The 23,219-nt window shown below is 41.7% G+C and overlaps 1 protein-coding gene across 4 annotated transcripts in view; it reads right to left on the minus strand.

Moving 5' to 3' along the window:
- Positions 1-491: 491 nt before the first annotated feature.
- INPP5A (inositol polyphosphate-5-phosphatase A) overlaps positions 492-23,219 on the minus strand; it is a 193,535-nt gene continuing 170,807 nt past the window's right edge. For 2 of the 4 annotated variants that reach the window (XM_031063467.1, XM_031063465.1), the window contains exons 12-15: positions 20,728-20,801; positions 7,668-7,779; positions 3,453-3,521; positions 492-2,068 (exon numbers count right to left, since the gene is read on the minus strand). In XM_031063467.1, coding sequence (XP_030919327.1) covers positions 1,853-2,068; positions 3,453-3,521; positions 7,668-7,779; positions 20,728-20,801 — 471 coding nt within the window. In that variant the 3' untranslated portion in view covers positions 492-1,852. Of the gene's footprint in view, positions 2,069-2,166; positions 2,255-3,452; positions 3,522-7,667; positions 7,780-20,727; positions 20,802-23,219 lie in introns of all 4 variants that reach the window. The other 2 variants (XM_014310273.2, XM_031063466.1) reach the window with 2 other exon arrangements.

Consider the following 23,219-nt stretch of genomic DNA (forward strand, 5'->3'; position numbering starts at 1 on the left):
TTCATGAATGTCTGAGGGTTCAATTCCGGGGCATTCTCAGTAGCTAACCCCGGCAGGTAACCGGAGCACACTGCACCCCCGAGGAGGTTCGGGCCCCGGACGGCCCGCGGTTGGAGGCTACAGCGAGGTCATCTGTACTCGGCGTCCCGGTCCCCGCTGGAAAAGGCTGGAGAGGTTTCTTCTGGAACTTGGGATAATCACGAAGGAGTTTATGGTGGCACATTTACTGACCTGCGGAGGACTAGCATCTTGTGAATGGCTCGTAAAGCTGCATCACCCTCCTCTCATCAGGGCTCCCGTACCTGCTCCTCAGGGGCTTTTACTCGGTTTGTATTGTGTTTTGATTAACACCAGAACTGCATCCTATCGCAGAAGTTTTAATGTGAAAAATATCCTTGTTGCTTGGCGGAGTCAAAGGTATCTCAGTAAGAAATGTAACAATTTAGTAATTTCCCTGTAATCACCAAATTAAAGGGGCAGACACAGCCATGTTCACCATGATTAGTTTTATTGCTTGAGAACCAGAGTACTCATTTCTAAAGGCCTTCAGAGTTATTTGAGTTCGCTTAAATAGAATTACTGTGTGGTTATAATGCAACATGGCACAGTAACAATACAGAGCTGCAGACACCCTTTGGGCAACAATACTTGCTATAAACTGGGCTGTACTGTTGAGAAAACTCTGCAAGCGGACATCAAATCATTTCCAATGGTAGTGATTTATACCAAAATCAAGCATCAATCTAATGCCATCGCGCAGTCCATGAACTCTGTAGTGTTCTAAATTAAATCAATAAAACATACATTTGTGTTTCATCAACAGACTCCCTAATCACCTTTTAATGTTGTATTTAGTGGTGGGAGGAAAATTTCTGTAACAAGACTATATTGTAGGCTGCACTGAGCTACTAACCAGGAAAATTTACAGTTGGGTTGATGGTTGTGGTTTTTTTTTTCTTTAATACTGTATAAATACAGTCTGTGTCCAATACAGTTGCTACTTGAAGCAGACTATTATTTTCTTCTCCCGTGTTGTTATTGTTTCAATATAGAATATGGCACCATAAAACAGTAACAAAAGACGGACAAAAACAGTTTACAAAATTCTGGAAAGTTACACCCAAACCTAGCTAAGAACTTCACATTCAATCCTTAATATTACATAGAAAGAAGAGATTATAGGAGTAACAAAGTGAAACTGCTAATATATGTGCTATATAGTATGCTATATATCTGTATCAAGGATGGCACTGCTATATATTATTTATTATATAAATGTTGGTTGTTGATGTACACTTAACTAAACCTGCTAAGACTCCAATACTTACTGCTGATATGGCACTCTCAAGCATTCATATTGGAAAGTATATTTAGCATAAGTTTTGGTCAGGTTTATAAATTATTTATATATCTGTGTATATATACACATACATACATATATATACACACACATATATATGTATGTATAGAAAGCAGCTGCTGTGTGATTCAAAAACCATGTAACATGGCAGTATAGTAAATAAAATGAGAAAAAAAATTAAAAAATGAAAACCAAAATACTAAAACACAAACCATAAGCCTTGGTCAAAAAAGAAAATACCATTTAAAACCATCAATATCTCTATCTATACAATCCAATGTACAAAATCCCAAAGTGGTAAAGATATATAATGGGTATGATACCTTTAAAACTTTATAATATGCTGAAATAGCTTTTCCACATTGACAAACACTTATTAAAAGTTGAAAGTTGTGAAATCTAGAATACATAACATCTCTGCTGTCTATTTAGAGTTTTGGCAACAGAACTGTGACATATATATAAAAAATAATTCCACATTTCTACTTGATGTCACATGAACATACAAGACAGTGAGGTATGTGAGGCGTCTCTTGAACAGAGTCCAGATGCTGAAGCATAGTGTACGATCAGCAGTCTAAAAATGTGGCACTCAGGACTGGATTTATCAATACAGCTGTTAGGATTACAGATTTCAGTGTGCTGCCTTCCCTCCTGGCTACAGTGTGGTTTCACGGAAAATCTTCTCACTTTGTAGGCATCTTTTTCCTGTTGCAGAATTGGCATTTTTTTAAAAAGAAAGATAAACACAGGGGAAATGATGTAGAAAATGTAATAGAAACGTAAAGAAAAAAGATGATATTTACCACCACATCACTGCACGACACAACACTTGTGCACATTTGCAATAGGTTTACCTGCCCCAGCAGCTATTCGAAAGGACAGGAACACAGGCTGCAGCAAGTTAGGGAAAAATAGAAGTTACATGTTTGAAACATATGTGTTTTGTTTTTTTTTTTCTTTACAGTCAGTAATAAATGCAACAAAAAATTCTCTATGACTGGAAACAAAATATTGCAACAAGTTTTTGAATTAATCTAATTACAAAATGCATAAGGGAACAACATAATCTCCTCACAGATTTCTGTTCCCACAGAAACCTAAAGGAAAAATTTCCACAGATTTCTGTGGGAAGAGGCTCAGGTCCCATACGCAACTCCCTTTTGTAACAGTGCTGCACCACTTTCGTGATGAAGGAAACAAAAACTGCTGTTTCTGAACTGGCTGACCCAGAGCTTTTTGTTTACTGGATAAATTAGTAAGTTGCTCTGTTTTAAAATTTTGGATGATTCTGGACCAAATGCCCTAAGTGTATTTTTCCTTAGAAAACAATTCTCTGTCTCACAAGAACTCTGACCATGGAATTAGATAGGGGTATGCATTTGTGAGTTCAGATTTGCAAGTACACATGCATCCACACATACAATTGCCCACTATCCCTCTGAATTATCATTCAAGAGCCTCAGTGCTGGTTTTAGATAGGCTTTCAGAGGTTACCTCCTACTCCTCAACTGGCTTTTTTCAAAGAAAGCAAATACTCTGTTTTATTGTATTTCAAATTTAGATTTCCATCTGGTATCTTCAACAAAGAAGACCATAGAATTCAGGTATTTTACTAATTCAACTGGTATTTATTTATTTATAATTCTTTATCCTTTTTCTATATTCTTTTTATCACTTGTTGTTTGAATATGGAACTGCCAATATATTCTTTTACCAATAAGCACCTATGCATCAATCTAGCTGAAGCTATGCTTTGAAAGCATAGTTGATAACCCAATGGAATCACTTGTGTTCTGCTAGAAGAGCTTTAAGTGAACACATGGCTGCTCCTCTTCGCTTGCATCATATCCTGCTTTCATTCTAGCACCCATCCTGTTCTTTGATTTCATACAAGCAGCCATTCTGATAGACAGACTGACTGATAGACAGACTGACTGCAGCTGAATTCAACTTTGAAACATTTTCAAGGTATTACTTAAAAATAGGACACAGACATAGCTGACTTACAATTAGTAGAACCTAGTGCATACATTCTCATTCCTAATGAAAAAATTAGAAGATAAAAGACTCAAATGTTTAATTTAATTACCTTGTGATCCCCCATGCAGACATTTGGCCCAATGTGGTCATATATTACTATCTTCTCATCATTTTCTGCCTAGTTTAAAAAAAACCCAGAAAACAACAAAACACTAGTCAGTCCAAGAATTCTCCAGATTACACACACAGAAAGGAACACTGGAAATATTGTGCAAATAGGTGAAGCTAATTTCTGAATGAGGTGATATTAACACATTTTGGCTTGGCTTCTCCAGAGAAAGAATGTGTAAAATGAACTTTTATGCCCAGTACTGCTTGCAGTAATTTGTGCATTTTGCCTGCATAAAAAAACCCCCCGAGATCTTGATGCCTCCTCCCTGCTGATGGGACCTAGGGAAATATTCGTGGCTAATGCTGCACTAAGTGAAATGAGCGACTCGTTGTAGTTGCATTCCAGGCTTCTGCTGCAAAATGCAGCAGGCACATTTGGCCAGTCCTTTTTTAAGAACAACACAATTTTTATTGAATTAGGTGAGACAAATGTTCTTTGAATTAAATGCAATCCATGTTGCCTTATAACAGCACTTGATTTCATCATATAGGGGATTTTAAATGTTCAGAGAGATGAATGATTATTTTCAGGTTATGAGCATAATCTTTAACCATTTCTCTGAGACAAATTTCTTCATCTGAAAAAAAGCATTCAGGGATTTTAAGAAAAGCAGCAAATGACGGATGACATTCCTCTGGTCTCCATTATGAATTGCTTTCATTTTGTTCCATGTTGAACTTTACCCTTATACACTGACTTCTTTAGCATTTTTATCTTAATGAATAATAAAATGTACTCATCTTTCTGCTGTTTGCAATAAACGTGATTTGGAGGAGCTATTTTGAGTCTTTAGCACAGTACTTCAGGAATAAATACAAATACATTGCCATACAAAATTTCTTATTGTGCTAAACAATTTCTATAAGCTAATTAAATCTGTAATCTGCACACTCTCAAGTCTCTAATGCAATCGTAGATGTGCTTTAAACTAGTTGGCGATACTAATTTATTTTGTAGGAAACAGCCAAGACTTTCTCATCTGTAATCAGTCAAGTTTGACTGGGCAATAACTTTATATAAACAGTAGCATTTAGGACTATAAAGTTAAAACTGAATTATCTTTAATGCAGTAAGGAAGCTTAAGGTCAGATTTACTTTACAGCACGGTTGTCTGCCAAAAATATAAAAACATAACCTTCTGCATTGTATGCATGAGCACTTTCCAATATTTCAAGATCATAATGCCACCAGCATCGGAAGTGGGGATACATTCATCAAAAGCGACTTGATAATTTACAAAGGCAGCATAAAATTGTGGATTTTCAACTGCATAATCTTTAGACAGATAAACAAATTACAGCAGTGCACAAGCAGAAACAATATACACTTGGCTGAGCATTCATTACTTCATGCGATCAGGCATCAGCGCAGCTCCCGAGCAGTGGGCAACCTTTGGTGGTTTAGGGCTCAGGAAGCATAAAATAACATGATGGTGAGGTAACCGACCATGGCATGATAGATGATGTTGCATGAAAGCTGTTTACAGCCCCATGTCAGTACAATCTGTAATGCCTACTGTGTAGCTGAACACTGTACAGTGGCAATTTGTGCACCCTATCCTTTCTTTACCTTAGGATTTAAATGCAGATTAGCTACAATTTTTGTTTAAAATAAAATACAGAATTGCCTAGGCAGAAAAATATACTCTTTAATTGCTTATAAGAAAAAGTAATACAGCAAAATAATTAGCCGAATAAGAATATTCAATAGATAGTCATAATTGAAAAAAATTCTTTAAAAGTTCATATACATTCTTATTGTAAGGATTTGTTACAGTGTAATCAGTTAATTAAAATTTTCTTTTACTTTCTACAGAGTTCCTTTTAAAGCTTTAAGGTATAGGTCTCTGCAGTGGAGTAAATTCTCAGTCAAGGCCAACACTGCTTCTTGCATAGAACCACAGAAACCTGTGGTTTTGCCCTTTCCTCTGTCAGTTTGGCATTATTTTCTAGTAGCTATTTTCACTAGGTGTTATGGGCCAGAAGGCTGGTTTGGCTTTGGGCGGGATAAGCAAGCTCCTATGTTGGTTACAGACTCCTGAGTCAAAGCCCAGTCTGGCCTCAGCAGCACCCGTCACTTTGCATACGAGCTTCTGGAGATGTCCCAGACTGCCCAACCACAATTTGCAAATGCAAAGCTCCAGAGACAGAGTTATGTGCACTTTTAAAGGTGAGCTTTGAAGGATCCAACTGATGAAGTTTCTGTTACACGGAGACTGGAAATTCTAACTGACCTCACAGTTACAAACTTCTTCAGCACTGTAACTTTGTTTTCCCTTGTTGAATTTTCTCCCATTATATCCAAGTTATAGCCCTCTAGATAATCAGAAAGAATTCCTTTCCCTCTGTACTGTTTACACTCTTCAAGCTTTTGTGTACACATTTATCTCCTTATTCAAAGCTTTAAAAAAAAATCCTCCCTCATTGGCCACTCTTTTCATGGTTTTAATCCTTTGTTCTTTAGGAATTTCATGGTCGCCAAGCACTATCGGTAACATTTTGGGTAAAGTCTCACTTTTTCACATGACACTTTTGTGTAACGAAAATAAAAAACACTGATTTTGACATTACTATTTGACTATAAAGCCTGTATTGCCCTTAGGCTTCACATTTTTTTACTGAATACTGCAGTACATGCATTGTCTAAAATTTTGGGTGAAATTTCATGATGTCACGCAGACACTTTTTACACATTAAAACATGTGAGGAAGTGCATTGACTTGAAATTCGAGCAGCTGTGGAAAACACGTTCCCAGCCTTTCAGTGAGTTATATACTGCAAAGCAAACAGTCTAATCACGAGATAAATAACCCCGATGAGAGAGAAAAAGAAGGTTATAAACTTCAGGAGAGCAAGTTTCAAGGGTGTAATTAATTTAAACTGGGAAAAAAAAAGCTAAGAAGCTATAGAACATTGATTTACTTAGAAGATTATTTTCTGTGATTCACTCCCACTAAACTGCATTAATTATATAGGAGCACACAGACAGACACATGACTTCTGGCAATTTTAGGTTCAGTAAGTCTGTTAGAGTCATACAGTCTGGTCAGCCAAGACAACCTCACTGCAGCACACCCATTTATGCAGCCACCCATGGCTGCTGCAGCTGGCCAGCTCAGAACAGAGAGAAGTGGGAGAGATCTCCTACCACATCCCCATTTCCTGATCTGGTCTTGGCCCTCTAGAGCAGCTGGCAACCAGCGTCAGCAGGATGGGGGTCTAGGTGCCTGGAGCACACACACGGGGACAGAGGCAGTGGAAGCTGGCACAGGTAACCAGCTGACCCAGTCCAGTGCTCCCAAGAAAAGAAGGAGGGCAGAGTGCAACAAGAAGGAGAGAGCAAATGACAGGAAAGAAAACTGCAAGGCTCCTGAACCATATTTAGATCATTTAACCTTGGACAGAACATCACCAACTAACCCTAACCCTATCTACAAACACTAAATCCCAAGAAGAATTGTATGTTCTAAAAACATTGCACAAGCTTATCTCTAAAGCCTCAACGGCTTGTCTAAATTTAGGCACCTAGTTGGTGTACCAAAGTTAGGAGCCTACCTGCTGGAGACCATCCTCATTCAGGGGACAGCCTGAATAGATTTGGCCTATGTAGGATTTGTCATATTCTTGGGAGTACCTTAGGAAATCTACCACTCTGGTAAGTCAGGTGCCTGCAGCTGTTGCTGTACAGGCTTTTCTCTCAATTGTGTGACTCCTCAGCCAGTAGCCACTTGTACCTGCTCCTGTTTGCATCCCTGCTGAATCCTTGGTAGGGGCAATATTGCTGCTTATGTCACTGTAGGGTGGACTGGGCTGGGGGACTAACGGAGACTTTTCTTAGGGTTTTTATAGGGGCTTTTTTATTTTCTGTTACTCTCTTTAAAGCAAGCAGTCAGTCTCCCAGCGCTGTGCATCCTGCAGCTCAGATACCAAAAGAAGTGCTTGTGAAAGCTCATCTTTTAGTCACTGTCAGCACGTTTATGGGGACAAATCCCCCTTCTTGGGTGCAAAGCACTGGAGGCACACCCCTCCATTTACTACCATGGTGTGCTGTCTCCAGTTTGGCAAACTCAAGGGCAGAGTCTTCCAGCCATACCTGCCTTTGGTGCAGATAATGCAGTGTGGAGGCACCAGGGGGCTGCAGGTCTGTACTTACTTTCAGAATGAGCTCCTTGGCTGAGTGGGACATCAGGATTCTGTCGCACCAGGCTGGACATCTCGTGTTCATGTACTGCCTTCCCTGGCTAGAGTCCTCGCTGTAGGGATAACTGCAAACAAATCCCATCCACAACCATCAATGACTCTTGGCAAAGCAGTCTGAAACCTCTGGCTCAAAGGGCCATATTACTTACAAAATGTCACTGTTAAAAAGCAGCTCTTCCAGACCCTTTTTTTTTTCTCCCCCCTCTTTCTTTTCATGTGCCCTTTTTCTACATCTCAGATCTACAACTCTACCGTATGGTTAAGAAGTTAAGACATACACAGTTTAAAAACTCTCACCTCCTACCTTGTGCTTTTGTGAGAGTGTTTAAAAACAGCAAACTGTTCATCTGTGTGAAGTACAAAAAATCAGTTCAACAATAACTTGAAATTAGACAAGAGACTACAGAAAATGTACATGCAGAAGTTGAAAAATGAAATCTAGGGAAAAAAAGTTCATCTTATGTGATTTCTTCACAGGATTCTCTCAAGAGGACTTATCCATGAATAATTTAACAGAAAACAGAGTTCAGAGTGCTGGGACCACTGCAGCAGTACACAAACCTCTCCTGTATGGATTCTTTAAGGGTGACAGAAAGGAAGACAGGACAAGACAGCAGGGTTTGCAGGAGATTTCTTCAGAACCAAGGAATCAGGAATGTGGTTTAAAGAAAGTGATGCTGACTACATAAGATCCCATACCTATGAAATTGTGTTAAGGAAAAGTATATTATTTTGTAAAGACATCTCAAATAGAAGCAGATTAAATGGTAGTTACACTCTGGGGCCATCATAAAAATGCTATGACATCGCCAGTGCATCCTAACTTAGCTTTAAAGGGCAACAGGAAGTGTTTGTTTTAATCTACAGAATATAACTAAAGGTAACACACCAGTGTGAGCCCATGGGCTATCATCTGAAGCACCTGAAGGGCAACCTCTGGCTCCACCTCAATAAGCTGAGACCAGAATTTTTCATGTCTCATCCAAATCTTCTCATCAGTTTACTAAGACAGAACTTTGCATTCGATGATGGCTCACCACACTGTAAGGCCCACTGTTTTCCTAGACCATTTCCAAAATGGCACGTGGGAGTAGCTAAGAAGGGGTTTTGGAGAAATCCAGAGGGTTTGTGACAGGCTCAACTTCTTGAATACTGGGCCTGAATTAACTGAAGTCTGCCCTTGATAAAACTCTTAAAACCCCCAAACATCTACATATGTATGTGTGAGAGTATTTGAAATGACATTTGCATTTTATTCTGCTCCTCACTGAATTAATAAAGGAAATACTGAGGTTTTTCTGATATGTGTCTTAAAATAAAATTTCTAGTATTGTAAAAAAAGGGTTTGCATGCTTGAAGAGAAACTTATTTACCATCCTGTTTGGTGTGATACTCTGAAACAGAGACATACAGCTCTCTACCAAATGGGTTTACAAGCTACACTGCCATTAAAAAGATTAGCCATGGCAAACATCCAAGAAAAGCGTACTGAATGTATTGGAACAAACCAGTGATCTCAGTACGTTTTCCACCTCATCAAACCTAACAAGACTCATTTTCAAAACATATTATGAGAATTCAATTTGCTGCTTCACTGACATACAGAAGTACAGCTTATTTCTGAGTGTCTGTGAAATATTTTGATGATGTAATACTATATTGGTAGTAGAAGCTCTTTGTCTGCAACTTAAAGGGCTGACTTTTTCTCATAACCTCTCACTTTACTTATTCCAGAACCCCACATAACTGAAGCTACTTTTTATGACATAAAGGTATAAGAATCAATCACATTTCATATAATCCTTCCATTTACAGCACTAACTGTATGACTTTTGAAATATGATGTTCCATACCTGGAATGATCTGTTACTGCTATGTGTTAAAGCATTAAATCCTAGAGCCTGTATTCTATTAAATGGTATTTATCAATTTGCTTTATGTATCGTAATGTTTTCACAGGGTGAAAACTTCTGCCAATTTTTCAAGGTCCTTAGCACTGATCACCCAGTCAAAAAGTTACTGTAGTTTACAAGTATCTTTGACAAATCAGATTTCTAATGGCTGGGACAGAGATGAAAATAAATGCTGCAAAATTGTCCAGACAAAATGGCCTGTAGGTAATAGTTTAATATAATAAAGAGAGGCAAACTCTTATTTTTATAAGAAAGAATCCTTCAAAAGAAGCAAGAAGCATAGAGTGCTGTGTCTCACTGCACTCCAATGAATAAAGCTCCCTCTCGGCATCCACTCTGCCGTGTGGAAGTCCTAATCTCAGTGAAATACTGACACTAACATAATAAAATATCCTAAGATGCTCCCAAAATTGGGAGAACTATTAGCACTCCTTCATGCTCTAGAGGGGTCACAAACACTTTGGAATAAGCAAAATTCTTTTGTAGATGGGCTCAAATAGTGGCCATAGCTAAATATGACTCAAAATTCCCATGAGGGATTCTTTTGTTTTTTGTGACTTCTGGGGTTGTGGGGCTATTTTAGTTTATTAAATGCCATTGATCTAAATGAGATTTTAGCAAATAAAAGTTTTCAAATACCGTATGCCTCAGAAGTTGTCGCCATCATCCTGTTCCATAGCTAAGTGAACAGTGGCATGAAAATAGTGTGACTGCTTCCAGAATCATCTGCATGTGAACTCTGAAGCTTTTGCTTGTTTGATATGTTTTTAAGAGTCCTGTCCCCAAGGATACTCTGGTGTCTTACGTAATGTTACTTCCTTTGGATGTCTTCTCCCCAGCTGATCAGACTTAAACCCAGTCAAGAGTAGCAATGGAAAGAGGAGCCTACAGATGCACAGGCGTTTTAGGAAGGATGACGGCTCTGATGCAGTCAAAACAGACAGATGTCGTAGAATCAAAGACTTAGGGAAAACGCCCAAAGGCTCAGAAGCAGCTACTGAGGCAGCACTTGTTCCACACTCAGCCCCTGGGTGCCCCGCGCACGGCAGGCACCACTGGCTGCAGGAACTGCGCCGAGAGGCACAGCGCCGTCCTGCCTGCCTGCTCCCCACTGCCTCTGCCTGAGAGCATGAACCCATCCCCCAGCCTCTGCCTGAGAGCCCCAACCATCCCACAGCCTCTGCCTGAGAGCATGACCCCATCCCACAGCCTCTGCCTGAGAGCATGACCCCATCCCACAGCCTCTGCCTGAGAGCATGACCCCATCCCACAGCCTCTGCCTGAGAGCATGACCCCATCCCACAGCCTCTGCCTGAGAGCATGACCCCATCCCACAGCCTCTGCCTGAGAGCATGACCCCATCCCACAGCCTCTGCCTGAGAGCATGACCCCATCCCACAGCCTCTGCCTGAGAGCATGACCCCATCCCACAGCCTCTGCCTGAGAGCATGACCCCATCCCACAGCCTCTGCCTGAGAGCATGACCCCATCCCACAGCCTCTGCCTGAGAGCATGACCCCATCCCACAGCCTCTGCCTGAGAGCATGACCCCATCCCACAGCCTCTGCCTGAGAGCATGACCCCATCCCACAGCCTCTGCCTGAGAGCATGACCCCATCCCACAGCCTCTGCCTGAGAGCATGACCCCATCCCACAGCCTCTGCCTGAGAGCATGACCCCATCCCACAGCCTCTGCCTGAGAGCATGACCCCATCCCACAGCCTCTGCCTGAGAGCATGACCCCATCCCACAGCCTCTGCCTGAGAGCATGACCCCATCCCACAGCCTCTGCCTGAGAGCATGACCCCATCCCACAGCCTCTGCCTGAGAGCATGACCCCATCCCACAGCCTCTGCCTGAGAGCATGACCCCATCCCACAGCCTCTGCCTGAGAGCATGACCCCATCCCACAGCCTCTGCCTGAGAGCATGACCCCATCCCACAGCCTCTGCCTGAGAGCATGACCCCATCCCACAGCCTCTGCCTGAGAGCATGACCCCATCCCACAGCCTCTGCCTGAGAGCATGACCCCATCCCACAGCCTCTGCCTGAGAGCATGACCCCATCCCACAGCCTCTGCCTGAGAGCATGACCCCATCCCACAGCCTCTGCCTGAGAGCATGACCCCATCCCACAGCCTCTGCCTGAGAGCACCAACCCATCCCATGGTGGCACTCAAAAAACTGGAAAATACTTCCACTTGCTGCAGTGGGGAACGAGAGACACGAGTATGCCAATACACGCTTCTACTTGACCGTTCACTTTTTGTTATTTCTAAGCTGGCTTCCCTTCTCTTTTCCTTCCTCTCAACCCCAGTTCTTGACTGATTCTTTGCCTTTAGGCATAAGTAATCTCTTAAAAATTACTGTAAATTTAAGGTTGTGTACATGCAAAAAAGCAGAACTATTCTTGTAATACCCATCTTCCAAAAGACATTAGGAATAAGACTGTCTGTGATCAAGGGCAATAAGTTAGATTTGTTTTGCTGACACCTCCAGCCTCTTTTAACACATAAGGAACTATGAGTTCTTAATTGAAAACTTAGCAATTCTAGTCAATAGATCTTCTGATTTGGGAATTGTAGAAATAATTACATATTTGATAAAAACAACTGCAGATCTGATAAAAAGAAAGTCAAGGACTCTATACAAATAATCAAAGTTTGAAATTCCAATATCAATCTGCTGTTGGGGGAGTATTGTGCCATCCTTCTGTGCTTCCATCATTAGTCTTGACTACCAAGACAATGACTGTGGCAGAGAAAAAGGAAAAACCAGCTCTCCCTATCCCAATAATTAGACAGGAAAGAATGTATTATTTTTTCCTTTCATTAGAATTCTGCCTCAATCACAATCTACCTTGTGTAATACACAGAAAACAGTGATCTTGAGAATGAATAGGGAGTGCTCATGTAAGAATGATGACATAACAGATAAAGGCCTCTAGGTCCCACTGAAACATAAGTGATAGATAGATATAATGCTAACACATACAGGTGCTAGAGGTAAGGTAAGGATGTACACACTTCCATAGTATTCTGTACAGTTACACACTTTTTTACACACACTGTATCACGTCTATTTAAAAATACAATGGGGGAATGTGGAATTCCCTGTGGAACAAATTTGATGCCCTGTTTAAAACAGTGGCAAAGTTCTAGGAAGTTAGGACCTCAGCCACTCATGTTAGCAGGGTAACAAACAGCAAAAAGAGACTGTTATTCTCTGTGTATTCCAGCCAGCAGAATTATACAAAATACACTTTGACTCTGTATGCCCCTGGACATGCAGACAGGCAGTTCTGGAGCATCCACGTGAAAAGCTTGCACAATTTATTTCCACTTGTTTAGGACTTACTCCTTCTGAAGATGCAGCTTCTAGCTGCTTTTCCATCCTATTTCACAAACTTCTGTTTCAGTTGCACTCATTTAATCAGGATTACTGTCAGGTGGGTTTTCTGAATAAAACTTCCAGCAACATCATTAATATAATGTTCAATACTGTTGAAATTTAACCAAACACTTTGATGAAATGCTAACTTACTCTGTTAATAAGGAGCAGGCCGTCCAATGAACTACTGTTGTCACACTCAATAAGGATGAGAACTACTTGGCAATTGTTTAGGGAAAATAAACCATTAAGAGGGTCAGTAATATCAGAGCACTACTACTGTTGACAGGTATTGTCAGAGATGATTAGACACCTTTACAAAAATGCTTACTGCAAGGTGAAAAGTTGTCCGACATCATAAACCATCCTGTCAGCAGTGCCTTAACTCAAAACACAAGCCAACAATGCTGTGTATATAAATGTCTCCTTAACTGGCATTTCCAGTTAGGAAAAACGCTCCTAATGAACTCTTCTCGTGTGCAAGCATGGATAAAATCTGTTAGTGAGATGGGTGAAATGTACTTTCTAACAGGAAACAATTCATTGCCTCTGGAGGGCTGGGACACCCTGTGCTGGGACACCCTGTGCAGGGGCATCCTGTGCTGGGACACCCTGTGCTGGGACACCCAGTGCTGGGACACCCTGTGCTGGGGACATCCTGTGCTGGGACACCCTGTGCTGGGACACCCAGTGCTGGGACACCCTGTGCTGGGGACACCAGTGCTGGGACACCCTGTGCTGGGGACATCCTGTGCTGGGACACCCTGTGCTGGGACACCCAGTGCTGGGACACCCTGTGCTGGGACACCCAGTGCTGGGACACCCTGTGCTGGGGACATCCTGTGCTGGGACACCCTGTGCTGGGACATCCTGTGCTGGGACACCCTGTGCTGGGACATCCAGTGCTGGGACACCCTGTGCTGGGGACATCCTGTGCTGGGACACCCAGTGCTGGGACACCCTGTGCTGGGGACATCCAGCGCTGGGACACCCAGTGCTGGGACATCCTGTGCTGGGACACCCTGTGCTGGGGACATCCAGCGCTGGGAAACCCTGTGCTGGGACATCCTGTGCTGGGGACATCCAGCGCTGGGACACCCTGTGCTGGGGACATCCAGCGCTGGGACACCCTGTGCTGGGGACATCCAGCGCTGGGAACATCCCATGCTGGGAGCACCTGGTGCTGGGAACACCTGGTGCTGCTCTGGGATCCTGCCTTCTACAGACCACGCTGCCAGTGCTGCTCTGGGAAGTGTGGCAGCACTCACCAGGCAACAGCGGGGAATATTCAGCTATTTGATCTTTTTTATTCCAGTAAAGGTCATTCTGAACAACTGCAGCCTATATCTAGGTTCAAATGCAGATCATTTAGCAAACTTTATCACATTTCAGGGAGTGGAAATGCCTCCTGTTCAAAAACTCCTTGTGCTCGCTCATCTGTCAATTGTCCCCACATTTTATATCACCAATTTTTTTATAATACAAAGTATTTGAGATGGGATGGAACTATAAAGCATCAATGAAAACTGAGCTCTTTACGGGAAGAGTTGAGACAATTTTGATTAGGTTCATTATATTTTTGAACTTAGGTATGAGTCCTCACATTTACTAAACCTTTTCTCACTTTTAACCTCAAAAGGGGGAAATCCCAACCACTCTTCATCAGGAAATTATTTACTGTTTTCATATTTTCTGAGAAAATGTTGGATCAATTTACCTTCAGCTCTGATGTGCTCTCAGATTGTCTAAGATACTTTTACCTGAAAAAAGGATGGTGAACGTGGACTGCCAATACAACCTTTGGGTGTTCTGAAAGTTTTAAGGCCAAATATATAAATAAAAATATTTTGATATTTTTAATTTACAGTCAGCACTAGTGTGAGCTGGTATGTAAGTGTGATTTCAACAAAATGCCATTCAACCAATCAAAGGGTGATATCTAATTTTTGTCAGCAACCAGAGTGTTGGTTTCTTTCTCAAAATTGAATTAACAATTTTTGTTTCCCTGAACCTGAAAGGGAGAGTTGCAGTTGGATTCCCTAGATCTCTTCCTAACAAATGACCCCATGTAATTTATCTTCATATGCACATCTTAGGCAGCAGATCTAAGCTAAGCAGTAAGACACACTGGTGTTTGAATTAGATTATCTGCTTCATAGGTACCAACACACTAATAAGCCTCGGTGATGCTCCGTGAGCCAACTGGCCACGATACGTGTCTCACTTCAGCCAAATCAGGAGGGCAAACAGAGCCCTGCAAACACAGTAGTTTTGGAGCAATGTGTTAAACAGCTGCTACTTGCACAGGCTACGCTAACACCATGGTGATAGTACCAACAATTGGAGTCAAAGGTGACAATGGGACAGGGGGTCACCCGGGCAAACCAGCAGCAAAGGGCAGGATGGGTAAACAAGACTTGAGCCCTGAGTCTGGGCACAACACAAAACAGGAGGGTTAATGACACGGTATTTTTATCAGAACCTTTTAAATAGATTTATGCTGGGCATATTGCTTTTTGGCTTAACAGTCTTTAGAAAATACTGGTCTGTAATATGCCTCAGAGTGAGCATTCCTGTATCACCAGCATTGCAGGACCTTTTTCAGTTTAAAATAGAAATAAACCGAGAGCCCATTTTTTTTTCCAGAAAGCACAATGCAACCCTTCACTTTCTGTGAAGAACAGTCACCCAGAAGAACAGTCACCCAGCACTATGGTGTCCATAGTGCTGCTGAAAACCACCCTGTGCCAAACCCTGGGGACAGGAGGACATGTGCTGGCACTTGCTCCGGTGCCAGGACCTGCCCGGGACCAGAGGCTGGCACATGGCTGATGGCAAGGGGCACGCTGTGCTCTGCTCTCTCCAGAGCTGTGGGGAGGCCCAGCTGGCAAAAATTGATTATTTGGCAATACCAGTGCCTCAGCAAGTGAACACTGAGTGATGAACTCTATTGCTTTAATAACAGTAATGCTGTACCTCACGCAATATATGCAATACTGCTACTATTACAAGTGGATAAATGGAATTATGAATAATGTTGGCTTGTTGGGAAGGACCCAGTGCTAACTTGTACCAGAACAGCCTGATGTTACTATCTATGACTGTGATTGAGCTTGATGTCTTTTCTGGGAATATGTCTACCTGTACTTCTCAAAACTACCTTACTTTGGGGCTAAATTTTACAAAGTCTCATACTGAAAAAAACAACCTCAGAACCTGAGGGAAGAAATTCAAGAAATTCAATCCTGACCTGAGGGTCAGGATTCAAGCTCCAAACTACTGGGCTTTTCAGCAGTACATTCAGATGGGACAGCCTGGCTGGCAGCAAGGACCATAAGCTCTTTAGAATACGCTTTATTTTCTGCTGGCAGTGTGGTCTGTAGTCCTTACCTTACACATGGTGTAGAGTAATTCTTTGAAACTTTTAAAATTCATTTGTGGTCCTTTCTTTTCCCCCTCACCACAATTCCTTAAACCAGACTTTGGATAGTGCTGTCTGGTTCCTCACAAATTAAAGAAAGACCCTGTTTCGATTTGAAAATTGAGAATTGGTGAGAGTGGCACTAGTTTATGTGAGCGGAAACATGGAGGCAAGATCTGTCTGAAAAATCATTGTAATAATTAAATTCAAATTGTTTTGGAGGAAATGACAGCTGTCTCTCTGTTTCCAGCTGGGAAATTGTTTCTGTGCTTCAGCCTTAGATGCTGGAAGCACCCAGACAACTGCATCATGTCAGGTGGGAATTTGTTTCTTGGGGGGCTGAGAGATCCATGGATGATTTCAGATACCTCACTAATACCTGGAAGGAGTTTTACAGCGCATGAGTGAGTCTGAAGTATTTCTGTTCAGCAGAAAATACTTCTTAGTTGACAAAAAAAAAAAGTGTTATAAAAGTAACTGATAATGCAAGCATAAAAATAACCTAGGGCTTTTTCATCTGAGTGCCTAACTCCTCTTTTGTGAGACAACAGGACCAGCAGCATTACTGAGGAGATGTTCTAGGAAATGAAAATCCCATTTGCTTCAGGAGTGCTGCCCTGCCCCATCAGCAGGCAGTCTGTATGATCTGAGAGCATGCAGAGAGGCAGTGAGAACACTGGAAAGGAAGAGCAGCCTGCTGACACCTAAACCATCATCTTGTCCTTCCATTTCATACCCAAGGGTGACACTGGGGCTCTGTGCATTGGCACCCAGAGGTTCTGCTCTGCATAGTGTCTGCAGAAGGGAAGGAACAAGGGAGCACTCTGGGCATTGCTTCATGCAGAGCTGGCTGGCTCAGTGTAAATCAGACCACAAAAATACATGTGTTGTTGGGCAACCTCCTAGAACAGGGAAGGGTCATGGGACAAAATACAAGGTAGAGAAAAAATATTTTATGGACTAAATAAGATTTTTGCAGAACAATGAGCCAGTGTTAGAGAGAATTCCAAAGGAGGAACACACTGCTGAGAGTAAATGAGATTCAACCTGTCTCCTGCTCAGAGGCGTCAAAAGCCAAGACACGGCCAGTGCAGGGGGTCTGCTTGAGACAAATATCACACACAGGGTATCTAAGACACAAACATATGTCCAACCAGTAAATTACATGACAGCCTAATTCAACAACAAACAAGAATAGGTCACTTTAAGAGAATGATTAATATATGAGATTGCTGTGCATGCAGCCTTATCTGAGAGCAAACCTTGCATGTGGGTGTGAACTCTTGCTAAAGTCAGCTCCTATCTTTGTTATACAACAGCTACAAGAATAATTATAATAATTAATGGAGAGCAGTGATAAAGGTAACAATTGCCCACCTGTATATTGACACACAACAATGTTTTTACTTCTTTTTTTCACACCTCCTGCCTTTTGCAGTGATTGTTGACTACCACGAAGCCCTTTGCAGCCTCGCATTGGGCTGTTTGCTCATGGCCAGACTCTTCGGCCTGTGAGTGACAGAGCTTACAGAGTCTGAAATTCTAACTTGTATTTAGTCTCCAGTGGCTTGGGTTGCTATATGCTACACTAGATCACAGAGGATAACAAGATGAAAACATGAACATTTACTACATAAAATAAAAGACTGCAAAATATAGGAGTGGGTGAATAATGTCTAAGGAATATTCTGTTGGAATGATTTTTTACAGGTTGTCTAACATAGCAGACCTGCCACGTGGTCTCTTGTTAAACTGTGGCTGCCCTCCCAGGCTGCCTTTGGCACATCCCAGCAGGACAGAGGAAGGGTTTGCGAGGGAAGGGTGGGCTCTGGACAGGGCCAGAGGAATGCCTGGCCCCAGCTGTCTTCCTGCCACTGCCCTGCAGGCTCCAAGGACCCTGGACAGAATGTGTGGGAGGCCCTGTGGACACAGCATCAGCAGATCTGGGTCCAGAACAGGTGGGATGAGCCTCTTTCCCCTGGAAGTTCATTCACTGCATCCCTGGCATGCTCCTCTGGGCATAGGCATACAGGGTGGTGAGCTGACATGGTTTATGCACATACATTACAGAATTGAAAGGAACTCAGAATTGAAGATGAGTTTGCAAAATGCTTTAGGGATGCTGAACAGAGAAGAGATAACTGACAGGCCTGCAGATGCTGTCAGTGCTATAGAATCACAAAATGAAGGAATGGTTTGGGTTGGAGGAACCCTTGAGCTCAGTCAAGGCTTTGTTCTAGATGGTTCTAAGGGATGTCTACCTGAGAACCCCTCCCTCTGCACTGCATCATGATGGTCACCCACATCAGGAAGAAGAATTCACAGCAGATCAAGCAGACATTTGGTCTTAAATTACAGTATTGCACTGTAGAAGAACAACAGATTAGTTTTGAGTTCCCTAAGTATGCCTGCAGAAATACTAGGTTTAGATGTGGCTGTAGGAGAGCTCAGAAGTGGCTCTCCAATCCTTCCCACATTCAGAGTTAACTAAAAAGTCCTGAAGCTAATGTGCAGTAACACAGACTCTGTCAAGACTCTGAGGAAAGTCCTTTGTATGTGCAGAAACATTAATTTGCTGTGCTGCCTTAATACCATTCCATTTACAGATACAAATTCAATTTGTAACTATAAATCTCACAGAAGTATTATGTAAGTAATTATTTATACACACCAAAATTATGTATGACTAAAAATAGTAACGTATTTCTGTTAAAGATACATTACTGAGCCTGTGGCCATGCAAGGACCATAGGATGGGCAATAGAATGTCCATGCCTTATGACACAGAAAACAAGGAGGGATGGGTGAAAAAACATCCTAATAAAAAGCCAGTTTGGTCTTTATATATACATGCCATCTCTCAGTAAATAATTTTTTATCTATCATTATTATTATTATTATTACTACTACTATTAGCTAGTTGTTGAGAAGGAAACAGAGTGAGTAGAACTAAAACACACAGAGACTACTTACACCTAATTTCTGATCTCTGCTTGAGGGGAGCATGACACTGAAAAGCTCTTACAGAGTCTGAAGAAGCTGAAAACTATTCATGGAACAATGTATTTTTGGTAAGCCTTGCTCTGGCTGAAAGCACTAGTGTTGAAGAAATGACGTAGAAGAGTATGTATGGTATAAAAATTGTATCACTTCCCCTCACCTTCATCTACCCTGACCGGATACATGACGAGTGAGACACACTTAGGGATGTACACACCCTGCTGGTCTACTGTTATCATACTCAATCAATAAGGACAATTTAGAGTGGTGGTAACTCTGTGCATACTTCCAGTGTCCCAGGGGATCAATACAAATCAGTATCGCAGCTGGCTGGTAAGAAGCAATGAGATTATGATCACAAAAAGCAAGCTTCGCAAATTTTTTTTAGTGTATGCCAGAACATCATACTTTCCTATCTGTCCATGAAGCATAAAATAGTAGCATTTAAACATATTAAATCTATTAACAAGAAAGTATATAAAAAGCATAGTTTTATCTGCCTTTTTTCTACTATTTTTTGAACTTTTTCTTTGTGAATGCAGTATTTCTTTCCCTTGAAAGCAACTGTGAGATTTGACTTCCTCACTCTTGCAAAGGGACCATACACGTATAGAATGGCACCAAATCTTCCACAGATTTCTCCCAAATAGAACTGCCATTTGCAAAATGCTTGGTTTTGTATGATAGCAATAGTTGTCCATTCATGGCTAAAACACCTCAGGGATACTGCTGACTAAAATCATGCATGTGTATTAAACCAGCCAATTTATTGTAACAGTCTTAAGTAGTTATATGATGTTTAGTGAAACTGAAAAAGCAGAATCTAAGTTCCTGCTCTCCTTCCTGATACCCCTCTTGGACTTCCCTGAGTGATGGCAGTAGGCTCTACACCCTCAGCTGACTGCAATCTTGCTGAGTGCCACTGCTGGCAGTCCTCAAACAGCTTGAGGCAAAGGCTGTCTTTATGGTTGCAAAAATGGGATTTAACAGGTGGTCTGGGCCCAGTGCTTAGAAGTCCTCCCACATTTCTGAGCACACATTCCTGCCAGGTCTGTTTTAAGAGCAGCTATAAAAGACAGGATCAGCGGAACCCACATGATGAGCTATGGAGCACTGCTGGCATGTGGTTTATTAGTGATGGAGGGGATGTGGGGAGAATAAACAATCGTAAAAGGAACAGACATCATTATAATTTCTGCAATAAATATGAGAACATTCCCATTTTACCAACAGTGCAAGTAATAATTATGTTGTAGCTAGTTAAATAAATGGATTATATATGAATCTTACCTGGGAGGAAATGAGATGTCCAGTTCATACAATCTGTCTTTAAAGACTGACAGCTCTCTGTCAAATTCTAAAAGCTATAAAAGACAGAAATAAATGCTTTCACTCTTTAATGTTGAACTGCAGCAATTTAAAAATACTACATTATATAAAAGGAAATAAAAGAAAACTATGATTACACACAGCTTGAGGTGTAGCCTTCGTAGAATAGTTTTTATAACACAGTGTAAAACTGTCTGGACTATTTTGATACATAAACAGTGCCTTGAGAAAAGTGTTGAAAACATTCATTTTCCGCAGTGAAAGTTGTAACACTGGCTCTTCACAGCACTTCCCTATAAGTACACTTACACCACAGGAAGGCTTCATTTCTTGAAATTTTGTTAGTAGTCTCTTCAGAGATAAACTAGACTAGCATTAAAAAAGAACAGCAAGCTGATACGCTAACCAGCCCATGAGAATGTCAGTGAAATGCATCATATTACTCTGTATTATCTTTAGTGCAGATAAGCAGGTACAACAATCACAATGTGCACATCACTCTTCCCAAGCAAAGCCGAGTTCCTGTACCCCTGTTCTGGATGGTGCATGGCAGCAGACAGAGGGATATGTGACAGTAGGTAAAGGGTGCTCCCAGGCACAGCACCAGAAGCAAGTGTTTAACAGATTTAATGTCCTGTATAAATATTAGTCCCAGCCACATTTGTTTTCCCCATGACCTCTACAGAAAGAATAAATATCCAGAGTCTTTGTTCATAAACACAAACCCACTCACAACTCAATGCCAATTGTCCCCATTAAACCCGTAACTGTTCTGATGGACACAAAGGATCTTACTCCAGAACCCGGCCAAGTGCAGCCCGATGTCCCAGGGAACTGAAGCTAAAGACAAAAGCTCATCATCCCCACGGTGCTGGCCCTGGCTCTGAGGGCCACTTGCTGTTCTGACAAGCGGCCCGGCACTGTCCCGCGCCACGGCGGTGTTTGCCCACCGTTCATTAATCATGTCCCATCTCACAGCTGTGCTGATACCATTGTATGAACGGCAGAGGTTCCCAAAGAAATTAGATCGTGTCCCCCTTTCCCCTCTGTCACCTCATAAATCATTCCTGAAATGTGCAATTAGCAGCTACTTGTACACATTAATTATCTGTGTGAAAAGCAGCTACCTGAACCACCTGCACTGCTGATTAGCTCCCTCTCCATGGCTCACCCAGCTCTCTCCAGGCTCTCCTGCCATATGTAGGTATCTTTACATGAAGATGCCAGGTGATGGGCAGCTTTCCCTGCTTTATTTCATTCGACACCAAACTCTGTGAGACAGTATACTGGAAAGATTCTGCAATACCGATAACTGTGACAATTTGTGCTTGCTTTAACATCTGATTGAAAGCCTGAGAATTCAATATGCTTAGATAAATATTTTGAAATATCTATGTGGGAACTTACAGTATGTATCTAATAATATACTCAATACTAAAAGTGTTGGGCTGGTCCAGCACTCACTGGTCTAACTGAAGCAATCTCAATGCACTTGAAGAGTAAATGGATGTTTCCATCACCATGAATGTTTCCACGCTCTGATTCTGTATTTCAGTAAGCAGAACAGATTGGTAGCCACAATACATAGACACTGGCTATGAAAACAAATGTTACCATCCCTTTCCTTCTCCGTGTGTCTCCATTTTAGAGCTATCAGCCATCCTATGTGAATCAGGGATAGGAAAACAAGTTGCCATCCCCAGTTAAAACTATTAATTGAAATGTATGTCTATACATTTTTCCTACTGTTCCAAGTAAACTGCTCAGAGTAGGGAAGGGGAGGTGTCAGGACAAAGGCTGTTTCTGAAGTGTTAAACTGTGAGGACTGAATGAAAGAACAATGCTCCACAGAACACAATGGTATAAATTACTCATGGGCATCCCAAGGGTTGGCAAAGTTCAATAGATGCATTGTCCTCTCACACCAATTCACATTTTCAAAATTTTATACATTCAGATTGTTCTAGCTATGATGATATTTGCAAACTCAATGAGGCCTGAGGTTTAAAGGACTAAGCATTTGGATGTGCATTATCATCCACAGAAGTTTCTGCCGTGTTTGTTTGCTGCAGTTGTGTATGCAGTGTCTGTGCTATGCAGATGAGCTGCTGGCACTGGTGGCAGATAACAGGAACAAGACAGCATTGTGTACTGTGCTGCCAGTTTCCCAAGTTTCCCCAGGTAAAGGGACAGCTTCAACCTGAAGCCAAAGCCCAGCTAGGTGCCTAGAAGGATTTAGGGAATGTTCATGGTGAAGAATTCATCCTGCCATGTAAAACAACCAAATATTTTTACTGGATTATTTGCAAAAGCTTTTACTTCCTGCTATATATTAAATAATAATGCACTTTTATAAATTATTTTTTCCTAGTTATTAAGTGACTGTGTTACAGCACCTGTAACCTTCTGTCCAAACACATCCACTGAGTGTGCAGACAGGCACCTGCTCGCTC

This window comes from Geospiza fortis, unplaced genomic scaffold, assembly GCF_000277835.1.
Source record: "Geospiza fortis unplaced genomic scaffold, GeoFor_1.0 scaffold298, whole genome shotgun sequence".
Classification (NCBI taxonomy): domain Eukaryota; kingdom Metazoa; phylum Chordata; class Aves; order Passeriformes; family Thraupidae; genus Geospiza; species Geospiza fortis.